The sequence below is a fragment of the Aquarana catesbeiana genome, unplaced genomic scaffold, assembly GCF_042186555.1.
Source record: "Aquarana catesbeiana isolate 2022-GZ unplaced genomic scaffold, ASM4218655v1 unanchor226, whole genome shotgun sequence".
Classification (NCBI taxonomy): domain Eukaryota; kingdom Metazoa; phylum Chordata; class Amphibia; order Anura; family Ranidae; genus Aquarana; species Aquarana catesbeiana.
The window spans coordinates 1,607,593-1,631,856 of record NW_027362653.1 but is presented as its reverse complement, the minus strand read 5'-3'; the positions used below and the strand labels follow the sequence as shown (position 1 = coordinate 1,631,856).

Below are 24,264 nucleotides of genomic sequence, written 5' to 3'. Positions count from 1 at the left end.
ACCAGGATGCTGCCAGGACCACCAGGGATGCCACCCTAGACCACCAGGAAAATGCCAATCAGTGCCCATCCCCAATGCCTGCCAGTGCCATCAGTGATGCCTAACAATGCCATCTATCAGTGCCACCCATAAGTACCCATCAGTGCAGCCTTTCTGTGCCCATCAGTTTTGCCTATCAGTGCCCACTAGGGTTCATCCCTTTAATCCAGGACACACATTAATTACACAGGTTCTGTGGCTGATTAAGGTGGTAATGAAACTCACTTGGTGCCTTATCTGCATTAAATCAGCCTCAGAACCTGTGTAATTAATATATGTCCTGGATTAAAGGGATGATGTGGCAACCCTAGTGTCCACCAGTGCCACCCATGAGTGCCCATCAGTGCTGCATATCAGTGCTGCCTACCAGTGCCACCTCATTGGTGCCACCTTATAAGTGCCCGTCAGTGCCGCCTTATTAGTGCCCATCAGCGAAGGAGAAAATTTACTTGACAAAATTTTATAACAGAAACAAAAGAAAAATGTTTTTTTCTCAAAATTTTAGGTCTTTTTTTATTTGTTTAGCAAAAAATAAAAACTGCAGAAGTGATCAAATACCACCAAAAAAAAGCTCTATTTGTGGGAACAAAATTGTAAAAACTCTGTTTGGGTACAGTGTAACATGACCGCGCAATTGTCATTTAAACAGCAACAGCACTGAAAGCTGATGTAGCGCACTACTCCCGTAGGAGCTGCTAGTTCGTTCGTTCTTTCCTTTTTGCCAGTGTGGTTCTATTACCCCCTCCCTTAAACTGATGACACAGCAGACCGTCTTAAACGAATAAACGTGAAACTTTATTCTTTTCCATTGGTGCATCACTGAAAAGAATGTGAGTAGATCCTCAAGAAGTATGAGCTGCCTTTATAACTCTGGTTCCTGTAATGGTCTGCATATCTTCTCCCTCCTGTTTACTACTACTTCCCAACCGTACAGCACTTCCAAACTATGCACAAAGAACGATACTCTGAATAAAGTTCTTAGACTGACTGTTTGGATTTCTCCAGGGTGATAACTCTTTAAGACTCCAAGGTCAGCACCTTAACACCCTCCGTCTTTGGAATAACTGTTCCCCTGGGTTTACACCAACGTGTACTCCGTCCATGCTTGCCATAGAGGGTCCTCTCCCAGTCCTTCTTCTGTTGGTAGTAGCAGTCTCCTCCTGTTAAACGTTGCAGATTCCTCCTGTTATCTCCTCCCCGCATGACACATTCCCCTCCGCAGAGGGGAGAGCTCTTGAGCTGCACCAGCCTCTACATGCTGTCTTCCTCTGCCATTCTTTTCCCATCAGCCAGACTCCCTTTGAGCATGTGACCCACAGTTTATATAGGCCTGAATGGCCCCTGCCCATTCAAATTAATGATTGGTTCAGGGTGACCCATACAACTAATTGTATCCTGTTTCCAATTTACCTGCCCTCCAGCACCATACGACAAACAAGGCATCATTCTCAACAGAATGCAGGTGGTCACATCCCCAATTCTACTCTGTCATTTCTCCCAACCAAAATAATTGGCTTGGGCAGGAAGGGGGTGTAAGTGTCCTGTATTGAGGTGAATAAGGATATACAGTACATACACACACAACACAAGGCCATGTTCACACTGTAAGACGTTTCTCTGGGCTGCAGTTCCTTCTACCCAGACAGGAAGTCTCTATGGAATGCAGACAGGAAGTGATGGTTGTGCAGAAGGAAGTGATGTCAGGTTTAAATAGGTGAGAGGTGAGTCGGGAGGAAGTAGAGAGAAGACATTGTTGGAAGTGGAGCAGAAGAGGTAATAAGATCTTATTTTCTATTTACACCCAGTAACCCTCCGTCATGTCCGTCCTCTTCCTCCATAGTCACTGTGATGTCTTTTATCTCCAGCAGATGATGATATACACATATATAGTGTGGAAACCTAGATTAACCCCTTCAGGGGCAGAACATTTCCACTCTTATGTAGGATGGCCAACTTTTCTTCAAGCCAAACCTGAACACTTTAGCGGCACAGGGCAGAGTTTTCTTTCTGTAGTAGACACTATAGCAGGGGTACGGAATTACATTTCATGGAGGTCCACTTAGTGAAATTTTCTTCCAGTAGAGGTTTGAATCACATGTTTCTGATATGACTCCAGCTCCGCCCCCTAACTCCGGCTCCCAGCGAACTTCTTGCTAGCAGTGGCTGCGGCTTCTCTCCGGGCGGCACACACAACCCTCCCTGCTCTCCCTGCATCTATAACAAAGGAGGAGGATAAGCAGGGGGCGGGGCATGTTATGCACACTCCAGCCTCATGTCCGCAGCATCTCCCGAAGCCAGCGCCAGTGTTAAGGTACGTTACTTCTCTTCTATGGGCTAGAGGAGCGCTGTGCACTGGACAGAGAGGAGGGGAAAGGTCTGGAAAGAGAGGGGGGGGAGGAAATTTGGGGAGAGAGTTGTGGGGTTACAAACTGGTTTGTATTTATGCACACCTGCACTCTGTACATAAACACTCCTAAACCCGGAATTTGAATGTAACGCACTCCTGAACCCTGCACTCTGAATGTAAAACTCCTGAACCCCGCAGTCTGAATGTAAAGCATCCCTGCACTCTGAGAGTAACGCACTCCTGAACCCCGCGCTCTGAATGTAGCGCACTCCTGAACCTCGCACTCTGAGAGTAACGCACTGCTGAACCCCCCCTCTGAGAGTAACGCACTGCTGAACCCCGCCCTCTGAAAGTAACGCACTGCTGAACCCCACCCTCTGAGAGTAATGCACTGCTGAACCCCGCACTCTGAGAGTAACGCACTGCTGAACCTCGCACTCTGAGAGTAACGCACTCCTGAACCCCGCACTCTGAGAGTAACGCACTCCTGAACCCCGCACTCTGAATGTAACGCACTCCTGAACCCCGCACTCTGAATGTAACGCACTCCTGAACCCCGCACTCTGAATGTAACGCACTCCTGAACCCCGCACTCTGAATGTAACGCACTCCTGAACCCCGCACTCTGAATGTAACGCACTCCTGAATCCCGCAACTCTGAATGTAACGCACTCCTGAATCCCGCAACTCTGAATGTAACGCACTCCTGAATCCCGCAACTCTGAATGTAACGCACTCCTGAATCCCGCAACTCTGAATGTAATGCACTCCTGAACCCCGTACTCTGAATGTAATGCACTCCTGAACCCCGTACTCTGAATGTAATGCACTCCTGAACCCCGCACTCTGAATGTAATGCACTCCTGAACCCCTCACTCTGAATGTAATGCACTCCTGAACCCCTCACTCTGAATGTAATGCACTCCTGAACCCCTCACTCTGAATGTAATGCACTCCTGAACCCCGCACTCTGAATGTAATGCACTCCTGAACCCCGCACTCTGAATGTAATGCACTCCTGAACCCCGCACTCTGAATATAATGCACTCCTGAACCCCGCACTCTGAATGTAATGCACTCCTGAACCCCGCACTCTGAATGTAATGCACTCCTGAACCCCGCACTCTGAATGTAATGCACTCCTGAACCCCGCACTCTGAATGTAATGCACTCCTGAACCCCGCACTCTGAATGTAATGCACTCCTGAACCCCGCACTCTGAATGTAATGCACTCCTGAACCCCGCACTCTGAATGTAATGCACTCCTGAACCCCGTACTCTGAATGTAATGCACTCCTGAACCCCGTACTCTGAATGTAATGCACTCCTGAACCCCGCACTCTGAATGTAACGCACTGCTGAACCCCTCACTCTGAATGTGTAAATGGACACCCTGAGCTGCAGCACGGCTTGGGGTGCCCCCATAGCAAGCTGCATGCTGTGGTGGAGACTCAACAGGGAGGGGCCAGGAGCTTCAGCCAGGGACCTGAGAAGAGGAGGATCGGGGCTGCTCTGTGCAAAACTACTGCACAGAAGAGGTAAATATGACATGTTTGTTGTTTTAATAGAAAAAAAAATGACTTTAGGATAGCACGAATCGCTGTCATTGTACGTAGGTACGTGCATGTGATCTAGTGGCCGGGCAGGGGAGCCCGCCTGTGGGTCTGGCAGACTTGATGTCCGCCGGCGACCCGCGTTCGCGATATACAGAGGCTGAACGGGAATTTGCCTTTGTAAACAAGGCGGATCCCCGTTCTGACGGGACATGTCAGAGATCTTCTGTTCCCAGTGATCAAGAACAGCGATCTCTGTCATGTCCCTGGCAGCCCACCCCCCTACAGTTGGAACACGCTGGGGGAACACAATTAACCCCTTGATCGCCCCTTAGTGTTAACCCCTTCCCTGCCAGTGTCATTTATACATTGATCAGTGCATTTTTTTATGTTGCAGTCCCGCTAAAAATCGCAGATCGCTGCCATTACCAGTAAAAACAATTTTAAAAAAATGAAGTCCCTAAATCTATCCCATAGTTTGTAGACGCAATAACTTTTGCGCAAACTAATCAATATACACCTATTGCGATATTTTTGATAAAATAAATAAATATATATATTTTTTTTTTTTTTTCAAAATGATATATATCGGCCTAAACTGATGAATAAATTTGTCTTTTTATATATATTTTTTGGATATGTATTATAGCAAAAAGTAAAAAAATATTGTTTTTTTTTTTATTTCAAAATTGTCGCTCTCTTTTTTGTTTATCGCGCATAAAATAAAAAACGCAGAGGTGATCAAATGCCACCAAAAGAAAGCTCTATTTGTGGGGAAAAAAGGACAGGTTTTGTTTGGGTACAGTGTCGCACGACCGCGCAATTGTCAGTTAAAGGGACGCTGTGCTGTATCGCAAAATAATGGCCAGGGGGAAAATCTTCTGGTCCCTAAATGGTTAAACCTACGGGATTGGGTAAATTATACCTCAGCCTGAATTATTATAACGAAGTCCTTTCCAAATAATAAGTTACGCTAATCATCTAAAAGTATGTATAAAATCGGTAAGAAATGACAATAAATAAAGTTCATCCAATGTAGTGACATCAGCGTGGCAATAACGAATATTACACCCAAGAAAACGCGATGGGAAAATAAAAAGAAAGAGATGACTTCCACCACTAGATTCACTGCCACTTACCGACTCCCTGTGATCTCCTTTTACGGGAGATCACAAGCGCTTTTGGCTCAATACCCAGCCAGGGCCTTTAATGGACACAGCAACGGTCACAGCCACAGCGTCTTCATAAGCTTCCATCACTCATATAGAGCGCAGTGACACAGGATCCCCGTGAAGGAATAAAAAGCTTCCATCCGTGTTCTAATAATATAAAGCTGTAAAATCTTAGGGTGTTTTAATAATAAAAAGCTGTAATGCACTTACAATTATGTAGATAAAATAGAGCAGAGAACACAAGCTGGCCGGCTCAAAATTGCAGCCTGTCACTCCAGGACCTGCATGAATGCGGTGACGTCAGCACATCACTCCCCTCTACGCGTTTCGTCATGAACGACATTGTCTAGGGGCACCATGTTGCTGTGCCCATTAAAGGCCCTGGTTGGGTATTGAGCCGAAAGCGCTTGTGATCTCCCATAATAGGAGATCATAGGGAGTCGGTAAGCGGCAATGAATCTAGTGGTGGAAGTCATCTCTTTTTTTTTTTTTTCCCATCGCTTTTTCTTGGGTGTAATGTTCGTTATTGCCATGCTGATGTCACTACATTGGATGGACTTTTTTTCTTGTCATTTCTTACTGATTTAATTCATACTTTTAGATGATTAGCGCAACTTATTATTTGGAAAGGTGTTTGTTACTGTGTGTATCTCACAGGAAGTTGCTGCTTTTTTGCACATATATTTTTTTGATAGCGCAGTAATTACTTTTTGCTTTATTATAATGAAGTCCTGAATAGTGAGGTGAGGAGGATTCTGGGAAAATCATTTGATTTTACGATTTGTGTTCAAATCTAGAGTTTTTCTCCTGTGAAATCTGGTGATTATATGACACTTACATTGCCTCCACCTTCCTCCCTGATAGAATTAGAGAAATACAAAGAAGATTCTAGAAGTCACCAGATAGATCATCGAGAAGGGGTGAGGAGAATTCTGGGACATTATCCAGTAACAGACAAGGGATGTGTCTGGATGGTGACTGTATCATTGTGTGTGTCAGGTTCCTATAAGGTGTCAGGATGTCACTGTCTATTTCTCCATGGAGGAGTGGGAGTATTTAGAAGGACACAAGGATCTCTACAAGGACGTCATGATGGACAATCAGCCGCCCCTCACATCACCGGGTAAGAGGAGACTTTATTGTAAAGGAGAGAGCAGTACGGAGGGTCCACCTAGATCCCCCATCATCTGATAAACACATAGAAACAATGTATTCAGTCAGTGTGTGTGTTTCCTACAGATGGATCCAGTAATGGGAACCCACCAGAGAGATGTCCCCATCCTCTGTATTCCCGGGATTCCACACAGGAAGGTCACACCATCCCTCACCATCATCAGGTAGATGAGGAACAATTATTGGCAGTTACGATTTATACACAGCATGTTTATTACAATGAATATTGTATTATATATTCAGAATGGAGACATTGTGGATAATGATATTAGTGTTAAAGAAGAGTATAAAGAGGAGGATGAGAAGTATGGAGTGATGGATGAGTTTTTAGAAGGACACAAGGATATGATGGAGCCATCTAATACCAGGAACCCACCAGAGAGATGTCCCCGTCCTCTGTATTCCCGGGATTCCACACAGGAAGGTTACACCATCCCTCACCATCATCAGGTAGATGAGGAACAATCACTGATAGTATCAATAGAATCTGTACATTATCTGTACTGATGTTGTTTTAATTATATATTCAGAGTGGAAATCTGAGAGATTCTAAAGTTGAAGTTAAAGAAGAGATAAAAGAGGAGGATGATGAGGATGGGGTGATGGAGGAGTCAGAATATCTAAAAGAACACACAGATCTGTCCCAGGACACCATGGTGGAGTCATACAACTACAGAACCCCATCAGAGAGATGTCCCCGTCCTCTGTATTCCCGGGATTCCACACAGGAAAATCACAACTATGCACACCATCATCTGGTAAATTATTACCAATTATTGGTAGTTTTTATTTATACACAGCATATTTGTTACAACGAATGTTGTATTATTTGTTCAGAATGGAGCCATCATCGATAATAATATTGGTGTTAAAGAAGAGTATAAAGAGGAGGATGAGGAGTATGGAGTGATGAAGGAGTTTTCAGAAGGACACAAGGATATAATGGAGCCACATAATACCAGGAACCCACCAGAGAGATGTCCCCGTCCTCTGTATTCCCGGGATTCCACACAGGAAGATCACATTATCCCTCACCATGATCAGGTAGATGAGGAACAATCACTGATAGTATCATTAGGATCTGTACATTATCTGCATTGTTACCATTTCTATCTTATTATTATATCTTTCAGAGCAGAGACCTCAGAGATTATAATATTGTTGTCAAAGAAGAGTATAAAGAGGAGGATGAGGAGTATGGAGTGATGGAGGAATTTTCAGAAGGACACAAGGATATGATAGCGTCACTTAATACCAGGAACCCACCAGAGAAAGGTCCCCGTCCTCTGTATTCCCGGGATTCCACACAGGAAAATCACACCATCCCTGATTATTACAAGGTTGGTGGGACAGAGTTTATAAAACACAGGCTCATGTAGACAATTGTGGATTTTTTATGTGATCTCACAATAGTAAAGCTTATAAGTTCAGAAATGTTTTCTATCATTTTTCTTTTTCTAGTGGGAAGATCCAATAGATATAAAAGTTAAAGCAGAAGAAGAAGAGAGGTATGTGAGGGATGATCAGCAGTCTATGGAGGAGGATGGAATAACGAGGACATTTATAGAGGAGGACACTCCTACAGAGATCAGCTCAGGTGGGTCATTAACACTAAATACATTCCTCCACCCATACTGCTCACTGATTGGTCCAGTGTAGGGCAAGGACTGGGTGATATCAGCCTGTAATACCCTGGTCACTTTCTTTAGCTGTGTTCCCCGTCCCGTGTTCCTATATTTCTCTTTATTCTCTGTGCTGCAGACACAATGTATGTATCTAGACTGGATTTATGGAGATTTTCAGGTTCAGCTGGCAACAATATGTTGATTTTCACCATAGGCATTGCTCGATCTAGGCACCTGGGACATGTACCTTGGATCTTCTTCCCCCAACTCGGGTCCAGCAAGATCTCTGACAGAACAATTCTCCCAGGGTTACTTGCTTTGTTGTTTGCTGGCTGTGCCGGGTGGAGGGATTTGTCTGTATAGTCTCAGACCCAAGTCACTGAGTGCAGTCAGTGAGGCAGGAATGTGGGACCTCTACAACTTGTTTTAAGTAAACCTTAACCACTTTCTGACCCACTCACAGTGAATCTATTGTGAGTAAGAGCAGGCACCTTCACGTATATGTACGTCACAAGCCTGTGTTCGGGGTGTTCACGTTCCCTGCTGATCTGAGCTATTTGCCACAGCACAAGTTAGTCAGCAGGTTCCAACCAATGATTTTGGCTGTGAACCTGCTCATTAGGCTGCAACAAATCACAGCACAGCCCTGTGTCTTGTTTGTAAACGCAGACACAGGTTCTGGCCAGATCTTCTCCCTCTGAACCCTTTACGTTTTTAGAGAGAGAAGAAAGCCGGACCTGTGTTAGTAGAAAAAGCACATTTACACTTGAATACACCTTGTTTGGCTTATTTAACCCTTTGAGTGCCCTGTCACCAGTGTCATTAGTACAGTATACAGCATTTATTCACTGAGCGCTGTATTGGTGTCACCTGGAACGACAGATGGCTTCGGAATTAGTCAGTTAGTGTCTCTTCCAGCCAGGGAAGCCCCAGATTGCCTGTCACAAACTTATAATAACACTATAAGTCGAAGATCACCACCATTGCTAGTATAGTGTCTGAACAGATCTGTTTCTTGGTCAGGATCAGAACTATACCAGTGTCCCCAATAGTACACAATACAATGTAGCAGTGCTATAAAAAATATAAAGTGAAAGTGAATAGTCCAAAACAGTGAATGTGTGTGAACTAAAACACGCAAACAACATGAGTGATAACAATAAACAAACAGTCCATAAATTGCACATAAATGTAGATTCTTGTGATATGACACCTCTTGAAAACAGTGCACCTCCACCACATAAAATGCGTGCTTACCAGAGGGCAAGGTTTTAGGAGCCTGCGGCTAAAAACCCAGCCAAGGGCCTTTGTCCAAAGAGATGTTGATCATCCACAGATAATGATGGGGAAGGAACTTGGACTAAGCATCAGAAAGCCAGGGAGACTCAAGCATCAACCACCAAGGGAAGAGGTCAGGCGTTACCCAGAAATATAAAAAAAATGCTCCCTAGTGTAAAACGTACCAAAAATATTTAATGGGTTTAAAAAGTTGCACTTACAGAAATGAAGATAAAAAACGATCATAAAACACAGTCGGCCAGCTAGTGAACACCCCTCCACTGAGTACACTGCCCCCGAGACTACATCAGATTGTGACGAAACGCGTGCAGGGAGGTTGACGTGCGGACGTGATCGTGCTGTACTCAGTGGATGGGTGTTCGCTAGCTGGCCGGCTGTGTTTTATGATCGTTTTTTATCTTCTTATCTGTAAGTGCAACTTTTTAAACCTATTAAATACTTTTGGTATGTTTTACACTGTGGAGCATTTTTTTTACATTTCTGGGTAACGCCTGGTGATCTGGCAAGCACCAGCGGCGTAGTACATCTTGGTCTTTTAGACACCAGCTCTGCAGTATCTCATGGTGAAGTGGTGAGCACCAGCAGTGCAGTACAAGCTGGTGAGGTGACTAGCACTAGTAATGTAATTCAACTGCAGCCACCAAGAATTCAAGAGCAGTCCCGTAGAGCCAATAGTAGCCTTCCAGAGGTGCTTGCAAATCCTAATTGGCTGCTCCCAGATTTAGCAGCAAGGTCCCCCCCCCCCCCCCCCCATTCACAGCCCAGAGCAGAATTCAGGCGGAAACAGCCAACCTAACAAAGCCCCCCTGATCTTTTTTGAGCTGTTTTTCACAGAGGACCTCTATAATTGGATTGTGGACTAAAGTAATGTTCATGCCCAACAATGCATCGCCGTCAACCCAAACCTTGCCAGGCCATTCAAGTGGAAACCTGTCACATTTTCCGAATGTAAAACTTTTTTGGGCCTAATCCTTAACATGGGCATTACAAATGAGAATGAATTGCGCTCATATTGGTCCACAGACCTGATTCTTAATTTATCCGTGTTCTCTGCTGCCCTGGCCAGGAAACGATATGAGACAATAATGTGTTTTATGCATTTCAGTGACAATACCCTCGGTCGTCCTTGGGGTTACCCTGACTAGGATCAGCTCCACAAAATTCGAACCCTCGTAAATTACCTGTCCCAGAAATTTGCAGCTGTGTATACGCCCCAACAAAACATCTGCATAGACAAGTCCCTTGTACATTTTTCTGGCAGACTTGCCATAAAGCAATATCTCCCCAGCAAGCGTGCCAGATATGGGGTCAAACTGTATAAACTACTATAGTTACCACTTTATGAGGGAAAAGACAGTGAAGTGGAAGCCCCTGGATGCCCAGACTGCATGAGGAGCAGTGGTAAGATAGTGTGGGACTTGTTGTCACCCTTGTTCCATAAAAGGTACCATTTGTACGTGGACAACTTTTATGCAAACATGACATTTTTTAGACATTTGTTCCTTCAAGAAATTGACTGCTGTGGCACCATGTGACCTAATCACAGGCGCTTGCCCCAACGGCTCCTTAACACCCCACTTGCAAAGTGAGAGAAAGCCTGCTTGCACAATGAAGAGCTACTTGCAGTGAAATGGAAGGACAAATAGGATGTCTTCATCCTGTCTTCCATTTACCCATGGCGGTCCAAAATAAAAAAGGCATCTGGCGTCATTGAAAAGCCTCTCTGCATCCACCACTATAACCTAAATTTGGGAGGTGTATTTGTAGATTTCATTTATTGCCACAAGTTCTTACAAAATGAAGAAAGAAAACAAATTTTTTAATTTTGCAAAACCTTGTGACAAACAAATGAGATCTGAAAAATACTTGCCATGTCTCTTATCAAATACCTTGAAGTGTCTACTTTTCAAAAAAGGGTCATTTGGGGGGGGGGGGGGTGTATTATACTATCCTGGCATTTTAGGGCCTCCGAAACTGTGATAGGTAGTCAGGAAATCAGATGCGCAAGTTACACTGTTTGGAAGCCTGAATGTTCTCATTGGATTTTGGGCCTCTGTACGTGGCTAGACTCCCAAAAAGCCTTACACATGTGGGATCCCCATACTCGGGAGAAGTAGGAGAATGTGTTTTTGGGGTGTAATTTCACATATACCCATGGTATGTGTGAGAAATATCTTAGTAAAGGCACAACTTTGAGTGAAAAAAAAAAAACTTGTGGCAAAATATAAAATCTTCCATGGACTCAACATGCCTCTCAGCAAATACTTAGGGGTGTCTACTTTCCAAAAAAAGGGGTCATTTGTGGGGTGTTTATACTGTTCTGACATTTTAGGGCCTCTGTAAATGTCATAGGTAGTCAGGTAATCCAATGTGTATTTAACACCCAAAAAGTCTGACACTTGTGGTTTCCTCATACTCGGAGGTAGTAGCAGAATGTGTTTTGGGGTGTAATTCCAGGTATACCCATGGCATGTGTGAGCAATATCTAATTAAAGTGACAACTTTGTGTAAAGAAAAATGAAAAATTGCACTCTAACATTTGTATTGCGCATTATATAGTCCTGACCCTGCACTATATACTATATCTGGTACTTTGTATACTCCTGGTACTATATAGCCCTATCTGTTGTGTCTTATACAATATGTTGTACATTACATAGTCCTGACTTCTGCTCTCTCCCCTCTACCCACTGTTATATATAAACATAATATGTATTTTCTTTTGTTACACCCGTTTTCCACCAGTGGGACATTTTATATCTGATGATTTGATTGGAGCACAGACTTTTACATGTGGATAATAATGTGATAACATCCTCACATATTGAAAGCTTAAACAGAAAGTGATAATGAGGGAGGAGTCAATAACCCAATGATGGTGGTCTTCAGGATCAGTCCAGTTTTCATCTTGGTTGTTCTCCCTCATCCTCACTCTCTGACCTCTGGTGGAGCTCAGCCCCGCTGTTATTCATGACTAAATCATGGACTAAATAAGGAAGTCCAGGACTTCTTGTGTTGGGAAGATGGCAATGAGTGATGGAGGGGGTGGGGACACTCGTCCTATAATCCCCTCATCACTGTCACTTCTATAAAAGACAGTTCTCGTTTTTTCCTCACTCTCTGACTAAGGTCCATGAATAAAGAAATGAACTGGTTGGAGATCAGAGGACCCATTTACTAGTTAGTTTGAGGGTAGAATTGTAAGATCCTCAGAGACAAAGCTGCCTGATGTGGGCGGAGTCCTGGTTTAGGGGAACCAATCTGCTCATGTCTAGTAATAATCTTTTTATTTCTATTTTAGTAGATGGACGGGAGATGAGGAAAACCTCAGAGGATTGTCTCACTTTGTCTCCAGACTGTAAAGTAGAAGATGAGGACATCACACAGTATAGTCCAGGAGAAAACCCGACTACCTCAAATGTCCATCCGGCACCACACAGTGTAGATGGACCATTGTATTCCTCTTATCCTGAGAAACCTCAGACTGTGAGGGACGGTGCCGTCCTTCCAACAGAAAAGAGCTTTTCCTGTACTGAGTGCGGGAAGTGTTTTCATTTTAAATCCAATCTTAATGTGCATAAAAGAACTCACGCAGATGAGAAGACACATACCTGTCCTGAGTGTGGGAAATATTTCCCAAAGATGTGCCATCTTACCAGACATCAGAGATTGCACACTGTGGAGAATCGGCTTGCCTGTCTTGAGTGCGGGAAATGTTTTTCAGATAAGTCCAATCTTTCCAGGCATCAGAGATTGCACACGGGGGAAAAACCATATTTCTGTTCCGAGTGCGGGAAATGCTTTGTACAAAAATCCAATCTCGAGGAACATCAGAGATCTCACACAGGGGAGAAGCCATTTTCCTGTACTGTGTGCGGGAAATGTTTTTCACAGAGGTCCTATCTTTCTGTACATCAGAGATATCACACAGGGGAAAAGCCGTATTCCTGTTCTGAGTGTGGGAAAGGTTTTTCACGGACATGCGGTCTTTACAGACATCAGAGATCTCACATGAGGAAGAAGCTCCTTTCCTGTCCTGAGTGAGGGAATTGTTCCTCACTGAAGTCCTGTCTTCCTGTACATGAGGGATCCCACACAACCCTCAGGGTGTATTGGCACCTTGGGTGCGGGAAATGTCTTCTATGTAAATGTTGCTGGACATCACAGCTCTCATGTGGGGAAGAAGCACACCCTGATATACACCTCAGATATACTCCATGGCTGATCTTCATCATGTAAGAACCAGTTCATTAGGAGATCAGAGAATACCAAAGACATGGATGAAGTGTTGTACCGTGTTGGCCATTGATAGCAGTAGAAAAATAAAAATGGAGTCATTACCTTTCATTGGCTGAGTACATTTTGTGGTGTAAGCTTTCACAAACACTTAGGTCTATTTTGTGAAAAATAAGTTGAACAAATGTCACTTGTATTCGGCCAATCATGATAAATGTCGTATTTTATTTCATACAGTGATTTCCTGTGATCATTGACTCCATCTAGTGGCCATAATGCTGCATCACGCTATTTTTAATGATGGAGATATTTCAGAAAAAATACTGCATTATGGCCACTAGATGGAGCTGATGATCATAGGAAATCATAGTGTTCATGAACTATTTCCCAGAATTTATTATAGCTGGGCAAAAGCTTGTCACGTGAATTTTCTACTTGTAGACCCTTAATATCAGGCATGGTTCACACAAATATATGAGATCATACTCATGTACTTATGACTACAGTAGACATTGAAGGACATCAGTGATCTAAACCAATCATTGATTTAAAATACTGCCTTTCCATATTGAATAGCACTAAGGATCATTGGAATGAGCACCATGTAATGACCAAATGTGGTATTTTCCATTTTTTTTTTTTTTGTAATTCTTTTATTTGTGTACCTAAAATTACACAGTACAACTTAGACAAGAAAGAACTTAAAGGGGTACAAAGATAACCAAAGTTCAGTATGGTGTATAGACAATAGGATCAACTTAGCAATAATACACAGATAAAAGTAAAATAAACATTGAATCAGTTAGCAGCCAACAGGTCATAGAAATCGAGCTTTAAATCGGTATCAGCAGACAAATCTAATATCCTAACTAGAGGTGATGGATAGCGCCTTCAACACATGTCCATATATAGTGAGAACTAGTAAAGTTCTGGGGTTGCCAAAAGAACCCCAGGGGCCAAAAAAGTATCTTCGGGACTGAATCTCCAAAGAGATCAAATGTACGAATATTATAACCACTTGGGACTGAAGATGATAGGTCACAAAGTTACAGAGGGTAAAGAAATGGTGGGGGTAGAGAAAAAGAGGCATTAAAGAATCATAAAATCATAGAAGCAGGATCGCTCGCCCAGGATCACAATCTAGCGAGTCCCAGTAGTTCAACTGGGTTGCAAAACCTCCCGAAGATAGGCATCAGTGCATACGAAATGTTGCCACGGCCTCCAAGTGTCCCGAAAAGATCTCCTCTCGATTGTACAAGGTGGCCGTAAGATCCTCCATGTCCCTAAGTTCATTAACTTTGGACTACCAAAGAGACCTCGAGGGCGGGAGTCACAGATCTCCAGCTAAAAGGAATACAAGCCTTTGCAGCATTCAGCAGCTGGATCGTGAGAGAGGCCTTATATTTTTTGATGGGCCGTTGTATGAGCTGCAGCAGGCACGCTGTCGGGTTTCCCACTAGATCAACATTGGTCAGATCTTTGATGGTACAGGCTACCCCCTGCCAAAACGGTTTGATTTTTGGACAGTCCCAGAAAATCGTGCCCTGGTCAGCGCCTCACCGTCAACACGTATCTGGTACCTGTGGAAAAATGTGATGTAAAGTTGTGGGCACCCTATACCACCTAGTCAAAATCTTATAACTGGTCTCTTGGACCTTGGTGGCAAAAGTGGACTTCTGAGCAAAATGAAGAATTTTCTCCTTTTGCGAATCAGTAAAATGCATGGTGAGATCTGATTCCCACTTAGAGAGGAAAGCCAGAATGAAATCCTCCTTAGGTTGGATTAAGGCAGCGTAGATAGTGAAAAAGCAATGGTGAATCCGATCCCGTCTGACAAATGCTCTCGAATTCTGTGAGTTGGCGGGAGACACCCAGAGAACGAGCACACTGGCAGAGAAAATGCCTGAGCTGGAAGCTACCCCAAAAATCCAAGGAGGGTGCCGAAATGTTCATAGGGGGAGTGCTTGCCATTGGACCCCCGGAAATACCAAAGGACAACAAACATTGGAACTGCGGGTCGTGGAGACCGAGCTGGAACTCTGGATTACCTAGAATAGGGATCATAGGTGATGGCAGTGGGGAAATTGAGGAGCTCCGAAAAGTATCCCTAGAAGTATCCCTAGAAACCATCAAAGTACCACCAAGGGTAGGTAGGGTGGGTACTGAGGTCTCTAGGTAACTGGGAGGTGATCCAGGGCCAACTCCTCGCCGTGCCGTGGGAGTCCTCTAGCTTCATAGCCACCCCATGACAATGCCAGTCCACCAACCTGGTAAGATGAGCTGCCCTATAATAAGCCCGCACATCAGGGAGGCCAACTACGCCCTGGCGTTTAGAGAGAGATGGAGAAGTTGGAGTTGGAGACGGGGTTTCCGGTGTGACCACACAAATTCCGGAAAGAGGGAATTCACTCGTTTGAAAAACAAGAGAGGTAATCTGATGAGAAGGGCTTGTAGAAGATAAAGGACGCTAGGCAATAATGTCCTCTTGAGAGTGTTGCATTGGCTAAACCAGGTCACCATAATTGAATGCCAGCGGAGAAGGTCTGATCTCATGCTCAGGAGCAATGGTTCAAAATTGGCCGTATAAAGAGTAGCAGGATCTGACGTGATATGCACTCCCAGATAACGTATATAGCCAGTTGCCCAATGAAAGGGAAAAGAGGGATGGAGAGGTCCAATTACAGCCCGCTCCACCCTGATATTGAGAGCAGAAGTCTTGGAAATTAATTTGGAAATACAAAAGGGTATCGTACTCATGGAAGGATTGAAGCAGATTTGGCAGAGATGACAATGGATCCATCAGAAAGAAAATTAGATCGTATGCAAAGGCGGAAACCTTGTGGATGCCAGAGGCCTTCTGGGGGCCCACAATGCTAGGATCCATTCTCACAGTACAAAGAAATGGCTCCAGGGTAAGTATGAAGACAAGGGGAGAGAGCGGGCAGCCTTGGCGAATACCATTCGTGATCGCAAAGAAATCGGATCTTGTTTCATTAACGTTGATGGCATCTGAGGGACAAGAATAAAGGGAGAGGATCCAAATCGACATAGAGCACCCCAGACCGATATGCTCCAGAGTGGCTTGCATAAACTGCCAATTTACCCTATCAAAAGCCTTTTCTGCGTCCGTAGACAGCAGGAGAAGGGGATGGGAGGAGGTCCTGGCAGCATGAATCAAATTAAGAACTTAAATCGTATTATCCCTAGGCTCACGTATAGGTACAAAGCCCGTCTGGTCCCGATGAAGAAGACATAGGATATGAGGTAGCCGATTGCCCAGGATTTTAGCAAACATCTTCAAATCAGAATTCAGATGTGGGATCGGGCAGTAATTCTCGCACCTTAGGAATGAAAGAGATGTAGGCCCGCAGACTGTCCTGAGGCAGGCTCTTCCCTTCCGTAATGGAGTTGAGCGCAGAGGTCAGATGAGGGGACAAGACCTCAAAGAAAGCCTTGTAACAAGCTGGGGTAAGGCCATCTGAACCTCAAGATTTCTTGGGTTTAATATGGGCAAGGGCCACCCCCAGCTCCTCTGCTGTGATTGGCTCTTCCAGTTCCTCCCGCATCTTGGGGCAGAGACGACATTCCCGAAGACGTCAGATAAGACTGTATCATGGAAGCCTTCCCGGAAGGGGAGGCCAATGGAGAAGAGCAACCAAGATTATACAGGCCGTGATAGAAAGTTTTAAAGATGCCACCAGCTTAGAGGTGGTCAATTTCTGTCATGAGGAGTCCTGAATTTGTGGAATATAGGTTTTGGTGTGTGGACCACGTAAAGCCCAAGCCAGTAACGTACCCGGTTTGTTGGAAAATTCATACTTAGTGCGATGAACCCATGCTAATTTTTGCTTTGTCTTATGGTAGTAAAAAGACCGAAGCTCCTCCCGCACTTTAAGAAGGTCTTGATAAGTGGAACGCGCAAGAGTCGCTTTGTGGGAGCATTCCAATCTGCGCAATTCAGCCAGAAGTTCATCCGTTCTGTGGGTGCACTCACGTTTGAGGCGACCACCAATCCTGATTAACGCATTCTGCACAACCGGCTTATGAGCCTCCCAGAGCACTAAAGGGTTATCCACCGAGCCACAATCAATGGAGAAATACTCCATCAAGGTCATCTGCAGTGCAGAGTGAGTATCCGAGGACTGTAATAAAGCCTCGTTTAGACTCCAGGAGGGGGGACTTTGTGAGATTGGGCCCATCTGAAGAATTAAATGGACTGGAGCATGGTCAGAAAAGGAGATAACATCAATACGTGTAGACATGACCCCAGGTAGAGCCTGATGCAAAATTAAGAGGTAATCAAGTAGGTGTGATGTACAGAGGAGAAAAAAGAATAGTCCCGTTCCTGTGTGTGCATCAGTTGACAAGGGTCCACCAACTGCAAAAGCTGCAGATCTGCCTTCAATCGTTTGATGCGAGAATAAGAAAATTGAGAGGAACCCTGCGACACATCTAATAAGGGATCGATAGCAAAATTGAGATTCCCCCCAAAAACCAAGAGACCTTCAGAGAAGTCCAAAAGAACAGGAAGAAGGTCCTGGAGGAACTGGGGATGGTCCACATTCGGGAAACAGACATTGGCAAAAGTGATCTGAACATCTTGAACCTTCCCCTTAAGCAGGAGAAAGCGACCCTGGGCGTCCATCGGCACTTTACCAAGAGTCCACGGTACTGACTTAGCAACCAGTATACTGACCCCTTTGGATTTAGAAACAGGCAAGGGACTGTGATATGTCCATGGAAAGTCTCTATTTGTCAATTTAGGAACACTGTCTCTTCTAAACTGTGTTTCTTGGAGAAAGGCAACTTGGGTTTTACCCTTCCAGAGATCAGCTAAAAGCCAGGAACATTTTTCCGGGACATTCAGACCTCGCACATTGAGGGTAGAGACCCGAAGAGAGCCAATGGCAGACTGAGGAAAGACACACCAACGGGGAGATTAGGGGAAGAAGACCCACAGGGTAGCCCTGGACGAGTGATAACAGAACCCAAGAAAGAGAAAACAAAAGAGAAAGGGAAAATAAGAGAAGTAAGAGAGTGACAAAAGGGGGAAGGGGGAGGAGGAAAGGGGAGAAAAGAAGGGTTAGGGGAAGGGAAGAGGGATTGTGAAGAGTAATGGGCAAGGGGTAGGGCCCTGGTCGACTCCCCTACAAGTGACGGAGAAGGTGGGACAGAGAAGGAGAGAAGCAGGGGGGAGAAAAACACATGGAGAAAGGTGATCCAAGTCAGTCTAACGATGCAGGGGGCGAAGGTCTAGGCGTTGCTCGGCTGGGAGTCTCGCGACTGGAGGCTCTGGATAAAGGGCGCCAGGTCTGCTGTGGTCTTGGCAGGGATGAGTAGGAAGCCTCCAGGTCCAACCAGTTGGGGATCTCAACAGAAGGTTTATCCAAGAAACTGAACAGCGCTGGCAATTGCTCGGAAGAGCGCAGAAAAAACTCAGTTCCCTGTATGCGGACAATAAGATGGAATGGGTGGCCCGATCGATAGGTCGCCTCTACCTCCCCGGATAACTTCCAAAAGAGAACGTAGCATTTAGACATGTGCACTGCCCAACAATTTGTTTGTTTTTGTTTTCGTTTCATTTGTTTTTTTGTTTTTTTTTTCATTTTTCGGGTCATTCATTATGATCGCAATTTGTAAATTCATACATTTGTAAATTCGTACATTCGAAAATTTTTACATTCACATATTCGTACATTCGAAAATTTGTAAATTCGTACATTCATAAATTAGAAAATTTGTATATTCGTAAATTCGTACATTCGTACATTCGTAAATTAGAAAATTTGGAAATTCGAAAATCTGAAATAGTAACTATTAAATTATAGGTATTGTAATTTCCTTTCAAATTTGGCTGTTAATGAACGTAACGAATACGAATTTCTCTGAAGTTATGAATTATCTGAAATAACGAATGCTGCATCTAAACAAATGGAATGGAACACATTAATAATAAATAATAATATACATTTTTATTATTATTATTGTTATTTATTATTATTAATTCATTACGTTCCATTCGTTTGGATATGGCATTCGTTATTTCGAATAATTTGTAACCTCAGATAAATTTGTATTTGTTATGCTGTGTACACACGAGCGGACTTTCCGGCAGACTTGGTCCGGCGGACCGGACTCCGTTGGACAATTCGATCGTGTGTGGGCTCCAGCGGACTTTTTTTCCCCAAAAGTCCGACGGACCTAGAAATAAAACATTCAAATCTTTCCAACGGGCTCGAGTCCGGTCGAAAAAATCCGCTCGTGTATGCTAATCCGACGGACAAAAATCGTCAGGTAAAGTAGAGTATTAGAACCATGCCAGTCATATAGTCACTAGGTATAGAGCAATAGAAATGTGGTATATCAAAAAAACATGCTTATGTATCTGAAATGTATGAAGTGTATATAAAAGACATAATATAACTTATCATAGAAGTGAAAACAAAAAGCCCCAAATTTTAGTGCAAAAGTTCACAATGCCATGCCAAGGTCTAATGAGTACAATTCAGGAAGCTTGGAATTTGAATTAATGCTAGAGATAGTTTTGTCATGGAGGTTACATAGTTACATAGTAGGTGAGGTTGAAAAAAGACATGGACAAGTCCATCAAGTCCAACCTATGATCCATGGTCATAGGTTGGGGGATTATTTTAGGAGGAGGGAGCACATTTGTTTGGGGGGCACTATGTGCTTTACTTACTTTTGGACTCCCCACCCCAATAAAAGTGGGCATGGTCAGTAGGCTGACACTGGATTTTATTTTGGTTACCTTACCTACCGTTCTCTCCTTGACATATCGTAGACTGAAGCCATATTGTTCTTTCAGTGTCATCATTCCGTGTTCTGTCCATTTCCACACTGACATCAACAGCTCCTCCAATATCCCGCTGTATTTGTTGTATCATCATGTTTCCAATGATGGAGATCCAGAGATTGACTGGAGTTTTCTTCTCAGTGTCCCCAGACCACCCCTTCCTCTACTATTGGGGTGCTGGGTCTCTCTGTTACTACTCAGCAGATATCCCAACCTGCAAAAGCTCATTTCAGGGCGGTGGGAAACTCATTTCAGGGATTTCGGCGCCGACCCCCCCCGCGCCCCAATTAAATACAGCCTGATCAGTGCCAATTGAATGCAGCTATTCCAGTGCCAATGAAATGCAGCTATACCGGTGCAGACATCTCAAGTCTCCCGCATTTGACAGCGGGCTCATGGACACCCGCGAGTGCGGCATGACCTCCCGACTGAGCCTTCCTGCACTGTCACCCACTGCCACAGGAGGCGTTTGAACAGGGGCTGCTCCCGAGCTCGGCTCTTATTGGTCCATGGGCGGTGCCTGTGTCAGCGAAAGGAGGAAGGAGGGAGGCGGGCCCATGCGGTGAAATCATTCCCGTGGGTGCGCCGCGATTGGTTGCTAGGCTCAGCTAACTTGCCTAGCAACTGAGGGTATTGATGTTTCTACGCATGCACAGTACAGAGCCGCAGAACAGCTGAGTTTAAGATCAGCTGTTGTCTCGCTTTGCCGAGGCACATTCATGTAGGTGAGGGGCGGATAGTTACATGTTACATAAAGGTTCCGTGCTGCCAGTGTGAATGAGGCCTATGTTTTCCATAGTGAAGATGTAGAAAAGTGTGCTGTTGCCAAGAAGTACAAAGCTGTGACTACACGGGTTGCTGGGCAAATAAGGGCAGAGTTTCCTTGTACTGACTGTAATTATTGTATATTACTCAGTGCCAGGACAAAAGCTGCATACATGGCACACCGCGCTATTATTCCCCTCCTGTGACAATAGTATACACCCAACACGACACACATCCAGCCGCCCTTCGCTCCGGGCCATCATTTAATGTGGTAAAGTCAGAGAGGACAAAAGAAGGCTGAGCCACGCCCCATCTTCTCCGGCCATCCAATCGCCGTTATACTCTTCTGGACACCCGCCTCAATACGCTCAGTTGCTAGGCAAATTAGCCGAGCCTAGCAACCAATCGCGGCGCACGCACAGGAATGATTTCACCGCACGGGCTCGCCTCCATCTTTCCTCCTCTCGCTGACGCAGGCACCGCCCATGGACCAATGAGAGCCAAGCTGGGGAGCTTCGTTCGCAGCTGCTGTTCAAACACCTCCTGTAGCAGTGAGTGACAGTGCAGGCAGGGCTCAGTCGGGAAATTGTGCCGCACTCGCGGGTGTCCGTGAGCCCGCTGTCAAATGCGGGAGACTCCCGCGTGTCGTGGGAGACTTGAGATGTCTGACTCAGGGCCCCAAACTCTTCTATACGCTTGTGAAGATTTCTATCATATTTACTAAGAAGAGAAAGACGCTGAAGAAAATGTCCATGATGTAGGTGAGGGTTACATATAGTATGAGCAGCATCAACCTTCACTCTGTAACCAAGACCTAGTCTGGCAATGCACAGAATGATACCAATTATATCTCCACTGTTTTCTGCAGACAGATATACATTTGCTAATGCCTCATGATCCCCGATACAAGAAAATACATTGTACTTGTTCAGCTCTCCAACCAGTAGTGAATGGATTTGCCAATATACTCTTCCTATGTTGGGGGTATATGGCCTGGTATTGTTCAGGAGGTGGGGGGTGCTTGGTTGTCCTCCCCTTAGCAGACCAGCCATGTTTCAGGCTTGGATATGGCTCTAGTATTTTTGGGAGAACCCATGTTCCTTTTCTTGTGGTTTTGCAGGGGTTTACCCCTTAAAATCCATATTAAACTCAAAGGACCTGGTATGATTTTTAGAGGGGAATCCTTCATCACCCCTTTGTTCACATTCACCCGTCAGCCAAGAAATCCCAGTTTGAATGGGAGTTGAATCACAGTTGAATTGTAAGGGTAGGTATAGGATAGTTGTTAGGATGACAGAGGCCACTGTCTGGTTTCTAGGGATGAAGCAAACTGCCCTAGGTTTGGTTTAAGCAGAACCTGAACCCCACTGAAATCAACAGAATAAAAAATGCCCTTTTTCTGGGCTAATAGACAAGAAGGTGTAAAAAAAAATATTTTTGGGGGGACCTCAGGAGGGCTCTGTGTGTTGTTTTTTTCCTTTTAAGAAACTGGCAATGAAATGTGATTTCCTGCATAATTTTTTCTTTGTAAATTTCACTTTTCCTGTAGCACATCCTACAGCCAGAATGAAAAAAACAACAACATTTTTGTAAAGTCCCCCCTAAAATCCATACCCTTTGAGTCTGGTATAGATTTTAAGGGGGATCCTGTGAGGTCTTTCAGGAAATCCATGCCAGACCCATAATCCAAGCATGCAGCCTGGTTGGCCAGGAAAGGGTGTTGATGAGTGTGCCCCGAACCATTCCAGGCCACATTCCTCAACATAGGGGGTGTCTTTGCAGAGTGGGCGCCCCTTGCAAAGCACCTTGTCTCCATACTAATGAGGACAAAGGCCCTTATGTCCACAACCCTGGTTAGTGGCTGTGAAGATCTTCAGGTAGAGGGCCTTTTGAAATGTGGAAGCCCTTTGTAAGAATAAGGGTACCCCCAAATACCGCCCGCATAAACGAGTATGGGGTACACAGTACCCAATGGTACTCTTAGCCAAATGATAGCTCCCTGTGGGGTGGGAATAATGGTGATATCATTGACAAATATGGCTAGTGGCCTGATATGGGCGGTGATGTGACTGCTATCCCCACCTCTTTGCTTACATAATATGGTTTTCTGGTGACATCAGCAGTTCATGTGCAAGCACCCACTGGTTCATTGGGAACCAGTGACAGCGGGAGCTGTTATAGAGAACTGGTAGAAAAATAACTTCTATGGGGGCTGGAACAGCCAAAGTTCAATTTGAACCAGCGGATCATCCCTACTATCTAACAACTATCCTGACTGAGAAGTTGACACATTGAGCAGCAGTAGCAAAAGACTGAACTTGGCTGAATTTCAATTTAGTGTGGCCATTTGGTAAATATTTGAACAAGCAAAATTCAGTCTGAACCCAGAGTCATTCCAAGTAGTCAGTGTGGTGATCCATTACATTGGTGACCAATGGGGAGAAGGACCCCCTTATTTCAATGGTCAGTGTAGTGGTCCCTTACATTGGTGACCAATAGGAGAAGGCCCCCCTTATTTCAATGGTCAGTGTAGTGGTCCCTTACATTGGTGACCAATGGGTGAAGGACCCCCTTATTTCAATGGTTAGTGTAATGGTCCCTTACATTGGTGACCAATGGGTGCAGGACCCCCTTATTTCAGTGGTCAGTGTAGTGGTCCCTTACATTGGTGACCAATGGGAGAAGGACTCTTTTATATCAGTGGTCAGTGTAGTGGCCCCTTACATTGCTGACCAATAGGAGAAAGACCCCCTTATATCAGTGGTCAGTGTAGTGGCCCCTTACATTGCTGACCAATAGGAGAAAGACCCCCTTATATCAGTGGTCAGTATAGTGGTCCCTTACATTGGAGACCAATGGGAGAAGGACCCCCTTATATCAGTAGTCAGTGTAGTGGTGTCTTACAATGGTGACCAATGGGAGAAGAACCCCTTATATCAGTGGGAGAAGGATATTCTTACATCATCATCAGTGTGAAGACTACCCCTTTACAGATCATTGATACCAGTTGTTACCGAGAGACAGTAATTGTTCATTGCTCAAGGAACCCCTAGAAACCTTTGGAGGAACCCTGGCTGAGAAAGACTGGACTAGGCAGTAATATATTTCTATCCCCCTTGGTGGAAGTGGAGATGACCCATCTATAAGGGCTCATGCACACTGCAGCTCAAAAAAGTGCCTACTACAGGCTTTTGAGCTCTTATTTTTTTCTGCCTAGAAACTCCCCTCCATGTTAGCCAA

At 44.6% G+C, this 24,264-nt stretch overlaps 1 protein-coding gene and 1 pseudogene across 1 annotated transcript in view; one reads left to right on the top strand and one right to left on the bottom strand.

The window, feature by feature from the left end:
* LOC141121596 (uncharacterized) overlaps positions 1–24,264 on the bottom strand; it is a 482,112-nt pseudogene that overhangs the window by 353,847 nt on the left and 104,001 nt on the right.
* LOC141121622 (uncharacterized) overlaps positions 1,698–24,264 on the top strand; it is a 73,484-nt gene continuing 50,917 nt past the window's right edge. Inside the window, exons 1-4 of the mRNA XM_073611272.1 lie at positions 1,698–1,812; positions 5,977–6,032; positions 6,112–6,235; positions 6,352–6,449. Of these exons, the coding sequence (XP_073467373.1) occupies positions 6,151–6,235; positions 6,352–6,449 (183 nt within the window). The 5' untranslated portion in view covers positions 1,698–1,812; positions 5,977–6,032; positions 6,112–6,150. The remainder of the gene's footprint in view (positions 1,813–5,976; positions 6,033–6,111; positions 6,236–6,351; positions 6,450–24,264) is intronic.